This window comes from Ipomoea triloba, chromosome 9, assembly GCF_003576645.1.
Source record: "Ipomoea triloba cultivar NCNSP0323 chromosome 9, ASM357664v1".
NCBI lineage: Eukaryota > Viridiplantae > Streptophyta > Magnoliopsida > Solanales > Convolvulaceae > Ipomoea > Ipomoea triloba.
This window is the reverse complement of record NC_044924.1, coordinates 4,091,256-4,097,888: the sequence shown is the minus strand read 5'-3', so window position 1 is coordinate 4,097,888 and position 6,633 is coordinate 4,091,256. Positions and strand designations below refer to the sequence as shown.

Here is a 6,633-nt window from a genome sequence, read left to right as displayed (position 1 = left end):
CAAAAAAAAAAAAAAAAAAAAAAAGCATGACAGAAAAAAGAGTAATCAGAAAGAAAAATGAAGAAAAGAACTGACGGAAGCCCTCCTCTGCTCAGCAGCGACGGCGAGTGCAAAAGCTACGAGATCAAAGACGAAAACAACCAGAAGAAGCAATGTTGAAGCCATTTCGCCACCCCCTCTCTCTTTCGCTATCGCTTTTGCGCACTTTCACAAGAGAAAGAGTATTGTGATTTATTATATGGAGGATGGTTCATGAAAAGAAGATAGGCACCACTTTATTGTACCCACCTTTTACAGATGCTAAAGTGATTTGGTTCTTGCCATTCACTTCCATTCTGGGCTGCATTTTTTTTCTGTAAATATAGAAACAAATCATTATTTAATAATATGAACATTTATGGATATACATGTGCTTAGTATTTGCGTACACATTTCAAGAGGTTTTAATCATGAATTATAATTGTACTGGCTGAAGTATATGGATTTGGATATAATAGGTGAAGTTCTTGCAAATTTTATTCAGACTTACTAAGAAAGAAAACTAAGATACCTACCTCTAGTTTTAAAAAAAAAAGATACCTACTTCTATTGGAGTCTTGGTTGTACAATGAACAAAAACAAAAAATACTTGCTGCTCATGGTTCATGGAGTAGGAATCAGTCTGGTTTAGATTTTTATAATTTTTTTTAAAAAGATAAATTATGTTTTATCTGTTTATCCAAATAATAATAGTGATTAAAATGTGATATTTTTTTTGTCAACAGTAATATGGAATCCTATTATAATTTGTAGCCGAGGTTATAAAGAATGTGTATGTGCTCGATAAAGATATCTATAGAGATGTTAACATGCGCTTTGATTGGATTAGATTGCGATATCTTTAGGTCCACAATAGTTTGGGGTTGCAGATTAATATCTCTTTTCAATTGGTCCATTTGCATTGTAGACTTTTGGGGTTGCTAGGTCCGGCCCGATTCTCATACATTAATATCTCTTCCCCAATTGGTCCATTTGCATTGTGGACCTTGGTAAAAAAATTATATGTTTGCAATTAACATTAACATATTATGTGTTGTTATGTATGTGGTTGTGAATAAATTGAAGACATATAATATATTAAATGAGTTTCTCAAATTGTGGAGGCTGAATTAGAGGAAAGGATTGTTATTGCGGCTATTTTATACTGGATCTGACACGCTAGGAATGAGAGAGTTTTGAATGGGAATGGTCTCATCGCTTCTTCATGAGTGGATCGCTTTTGGTTCTACGCTTCAGATTGAAACAAATAATATTTTGACTAAACCAGTCATGCATATGGAATGTTACATTCTGATTCCTCTCATACGGCGACAACTATTCAGGTTCAAGGTGACCATGCAGATCGCACTTTACATACTGATGCAGTGATCTGCCAGCTGGATGCGCTATTTTTCCAAAATGAGGTGAGAGCTTCTTTGGTTTCGTTATTTTATCTCCAACAAAAGACTTCATTGTTGCATGTCGAGGGCCCTTTCACTGTCTTGATGATCCTCATACGACTAAAGCATTGACGGTAAAGGAAGTGCTTTCTTGGATGCAAGACAATAGTTGGAGGAGGAGGATTCGAGTAAAATATGATTGCTTGAATGTTGTTCATTTACTAAACTCAACATCCATGGACTACTCATATGCAGGTTGTATTATTGAAGATTGCTATTCTTTAACCAGACACTTTGACATGGTGTCCTTCCATCTTATCCATAAATTAGTCAATCAACTGGCTCATACTCTAACAAGGGCTACTGACTCACACACTACTGTTTCTTGTTGGACTTCTTATGCTCCTTTGTGTATTAAACACTTATTTCCTATTGATGTTTTTCCTTTTAAAAAAGAAGTCTTGCCTTCCCATTTTTGTCGAATAAAATTGTCCTTGCAGACCTTGCAACATTAAGAAATCATTAGTTGCATATTAAATATTAATTGATTTCAATTATGTAATAATGGTATGATTAATTATTTGTAATTATTAATTATGGTAATATTGGGATATAACTTGTAAATAGAAATTAATTATTTATGGTTATTGTATTGACATATAAATTATATGATATTAATTATTAAAAATAATTACCATGGATAATTAATTATACCATACTTATCATATATTTTCTATATTATTTTACAATATTAATTTTAACAATAAACAACACTGATGGATGGTATATTAAGTCTGGGCCACATGGATCGGCTCAAGAAAGTAACTAGATCAAGGAAGTCCAAGAAGAATACATAGTACAAAGCAATTTAAAAGTTTGATAAGGATTGGGTTTAGTATTCATTTATAATGTAATAAGGATTGGATTCATTTTTCTTAATGTAGTAGGACTAAGGTTTATTACTCCAATACTTATGCCTAGAATCTTGTTAATGTTTGATTGGTCACATTCATTAACATATTTTTGGAAGATTATAGTCACAATGAGAGTTGGTCAATATTTCAAGCCAATCCATGCATACAGCCAGTTTCTTCCTATGAGAATAGGAGAAATTGGAGGATGTTGATGTTTTGTGTGCTTGACAAGCTTAAAATTGATACATCATGAGAATGTGACAATTCCAAGCTTGTTTATTGATACATCATAAGAATTTGACGATTTCTATTTCCTTTACTTCTTTGCACTATTTTCTTGTTGATATGTATTTGTTGTCTTAATTAGTTTTCTTTGCTCTTGACATGTCTTGAATTGCTTGTATATTTTTTTATAGATTAGCCAATCGTTAAAGAGCGGCAAACTTCTCATACTCCCTAATGCTACACTCATTATCAAACTATTTGCCAACTAATTTGACTAAATGCTCTCTAATGCTACACTAGTTATCAAATCAATTGTCCAACTAACTCGACTAAACTAGTTATCAAATCAATTGTTCAACTAACTCGACTAGAGTCCCATAAGAAGACATACTTGATGCTCCAATTCGTACCAATTTGGCTAAAATTACATAATTTACATTTTAGTCCTTATTACATATAATGCATTTGTTTATCATTTCTGAGACTTTATAGGATTATACATTGGTCACGAAAGAGAATATTTTATCAAAAAAACATTTGAAGGAATAAAGACGTCAAATGCCAAAAACTGAATAAAGTGAACGAAATTGCAATATATAAATAAGGCCTATACCACAAAAAAAAATAGGGCAATGTAACTCATTCTCATCTATAATGTAATACTCCTCATAGAACACATTTGGTGCAAGATGATGTAACACCAAATACAATGATCATTGAGAAGAAAATTCCACTTAGAGTAGCCCCGCAGTCTTCAAAGCAGCCTCAAATTCTGTATCACTTTGCCAAGATGTCACCTGCAGTCAATATAAAAGGCATAATAATAAGATATAACTTGAAAATTATCTATCTACAGTAGAAAGCATTACAACTTTTGGAGGTAACAAAGTGTACCTCGGCCACAGGACTATTGAAGTGGTTCTCAATTTTCGACATCAGCATGGTGTCTGTATCGTTGCAAAGCAAGTTGAACACGGCACCTGTGTTATGACAAAGAAGTGTCAACATTTTTTTTGGTACATAATAAACTAAAGGGTATCAAAACTAATACTTAAGCAGTTCAATTAGAATATTATCTAAAGAAATTGTTAGAATGCGCAAGAGATGGGAAAAAAGCATGTCTTAGTTTGCCATTCCACCTCAAAGGTAGATTTGAAAACACCAAGCACCAAGAACAAAATCAAAATAGAGATTACCTTTGCGGCCAAAACGTCCTGCTCTGCCAATCCGATGTAAGTATACCTCATAATCTGGATCTGACCAATGGCCATATTGCACCGGAAGGTCATAATTCACAACCAAATTGACCTAAAATAACAATTTAAACTGGTTGGGTTTGTGATGGCATCAAATGATAGAGATGAGAGTACTGAGAAAGAAGGTTATACACACCTGTGATTGGTCAAATCCCCGAGCAAGAAGATCTGTTGATATAAGAACTTGTGTAAGACCTTCCTTGAACTCCTTGATAATTTTATCTCTGTCTTCTTGCTTTAGAGCACCTTGAATTGTTGTAACCTCATATCCATAGTCAACAAGAGATTTATGCAACATATGAGCACTGTTTCTGGTACGAACAAAGATAATTGTCTGCCCCACCTTTTGCGCCCTTTCAAGTATTTTGTCCTTAATCACCATGACCTTTGAAAGTTCATCAGGGCATTGCACCTTATACTGCTTCACAGACTCCAGTGAAAGTTCTTCCTTCTTTACAAAAAGCTGATTGTAATCTTTTACAAAGAGGTCTTTAACAATTTTCGTCACAAAACCCTTGACAGTTTCATTGAAGGTTGCAGAAAAAAGGAGCACCTGGTATTATGTGACCATAATATAAAGTAATCATGTAAGCCATATTAAAAGTGAGTTTCATAGAGGGACAATATCACATAGAATTATTTGTTGATAAAAAAGTTTATGGAGCTCCTTTACCTGTCAAATATTATGCCTATAAGATATCATTCTTTTTATATTTTTTTTTTAAATCACACACAAGGAAATAACTATAGGGTATCTAAACAAAAAGAACTACTCCAATCTCAACTTCTCTAAAATACATAATATGAATTCTGAAGGCCTAAGCTCTACAACCAATGAAGCAAAAAACAACACATTATGCATAAATTGTAGGCCAACAAGACATCATATTTGTTTAGTTGATAGTCAAACCTAAGATGATTGGTAATAAGGCTTGGTTGAGTCACTAGTAGCATGCAAAACACATCTTGGGGTGTGGGGGTGCTTGCTAATCAACAATTGAATTCTCAAGAAACAGAACTATCAAATCAAATCAAAACTATACGGCAGAATTGAATCTTAACACATTAGAAATTAAACTTCATGTTAGAATGATCTGATCACTAACCTGGCAATCAGCTTTGCCTCTGACAATAGCCTTCATTATTTTTATGGAATCATCCTGAAAGCCACTCTGCATTGTTGGAGATATCAAGATGTTAGTTGCCATTGTTTTGAAAACCAATCATTGATGGACACATTGAACACGTTGAAATACTCAACAAGAATTCAATTTGCACTCTAGCTAAATCAATTTAATCACCCGAGTAGAAGTAATTCATGCATGCCAGGCATTGCCAACTTTTATCATTTTGGTTAGTAATTCAATTTACTAAATCAAGAAATTGGCTCCTCAGACATTTGGGGTCTCTTACCCTTCTACAACAAAATGGTCAAATGAATAACTTCACCAAAACTTTTGCTGGCATAGAACTTGAGTAAAAAGTATATACTAAAAACACTTTCTACAGAAGTTTCTCAAAGAAAATACATTTACCTCTGCTAACATGTGATCTGCCTCATCAAACACAAGAATCTTCATGTAAGATGTGCCCAGTTTCTTTGCTATGACCCACTTATTTATTGTTCCGGGGGTACCAATTATGACTTGAGCTGTAACAGGAGGTCGCTTATTTATTGGAACATAGTTGGCAGCATCTGCTGGTATTGCCAATTCTGATGTTATACCAGTATACTTCCCCATCTTCAACAGAACTTCCATATTCTGCAAGTATCCATAAACTGAATCAAAGTCTAAATCAATTGCTAACTTCTTATATTGTAATCAATGATATTGGTATAATAGTATATAGTTCTATAGCTATGTTCACATTAATAAACTATCTGAGCATTAGTGAGTTAATTTTCATTCCAATTATTAGCTGAAAATAATCTAACCACCTGAATGGCAAGTTCTCTAGTGGGACAGATGCAGAGAGCCTGAGGGGCAACGAGCTTCGGATCAACTCGGCTCAACATTCCAAGCACAAAGCACGTCGTCTTACCGGACCCATTGTGAGCCTGTGCGATCAGATTTTTGTTCGGCGGGGTCAGTATCATAGGCAAACTGATTTCCTGAATTTTACTAGGCCTCTCAAATTTCATATCTACGTATAATCCCTTCAGCAACTCCGGCGTCAAATTCAAGTCCTCGAACCTTTTGGCAGATTTATACAAAGTATCTCCCGATGTAACCTAATGTGCAATGAACAACTAATTAAATCCTAGCATTGAGGTCAGAACCGCAAACAAACGAGCAATTAGCATAAACACTAGTAGAGAAAGAGGGGATCAGTCCGTACAGCTTCAATACTGGCGTCGTCAGGGTCAGAGAGGGTTTTGTGGACGCTTTGGGACTCATCCATGGCTAGAGAGTCCATATTAAGTTCGAAGTTAGGTTTCACATCGGAGTTTGATGATGCGTCCATATTACTCAGCTGAGGTTTCATCTCCTCCGCCGTCGCCGAGGCGGCGGTGGAAATGCTCTCGTCGTCCATTGTCTATAAATTCGAGATCTTCTACGACTCCTGCTTAAATTCGAAAATTTATTGCATGGCCCATTTAATATAAGCCCAAGCCCAATCCAATACCAGAGGTCCAGAGCCCCACCAAAATATTTTTTTTTTCTTTTTAATTTCCCTTTTGAAGAAGGAAAATGTTTTATTCCCCACCAAAATTTCCCTTCCATTATTTTACATTTTTACCTCAGGCTTCTATTCATTTGGTGCCATGAATTTGTAACTCACCATTAATTAGAAATATAAAAATACTACTTTTACCCT

At 34.7% G+C, this 6,633-nt stretch overlaps 2 protein-coding genes across 3 annotated transcripts in view; both read right to left on the bottom strand.

Moving 5' to 3' along the window:
- Positions 1 to 338, bottom strand: part of LOC116030418 — a 3,185-nt gene extending 2,847 nt beyond the window's left edge. Inside the window, exons 1-2 of one of the 2 annotated variants that reach the window (XM_031272664.1) lie at positions 289 to 324; positions 76 to 204 (exon numbers count right to left, since the gene is read on the bottom strand). In XM_031272664.1, the coding sequence (XP_031128524.1) occupies positions 76 to 165 (90 nt within the window). In that variant the 5' untranslated portion in view covers positions 166 to 204; positions 289 to 324. Of the gene's footprint in view, positions 1 to 75 lie in introns of both variants that reach the window. The other variant, XM_031272663.1, reaches the window with a different exon arrangement.
- Positions 339 to 3,103: 2,765 nt separating this feature from the next.
- On the bottom strand, positions 3,104 to 6,358 carry LOC116028658 (DEAD-box ATP-dependent RNA helicase 38-like). The gene is made up of 8 exons (XM_031270435.1): positions 6,154 to 6,358; positions 5,753 to 6,046; positions 5,349 to 5,576; positions 4,920 to 4,985; positions 3,950 to 4,366; positions 3,754 to 3,865; positions 3,452 to 3,537; positions 3,104 to 3,354 (listed from the first exon to the last, which is right to left on the bottom strand). Exons 1-8 carry the CDS (start codon positions 6,346 to 6,348, stop codon positions 3,292 to 3,294), a joined length of 1,461 nt encoding a protein of 486 aa, XP_031126295.1. The 5' UTR covers positions 6,349 to 6,358; the 3' UTR covers positions 3,104 to 3,291.
- Between the last annotated feature and the right edge of the window lie 275 nt (positions 6,359 to 6,633).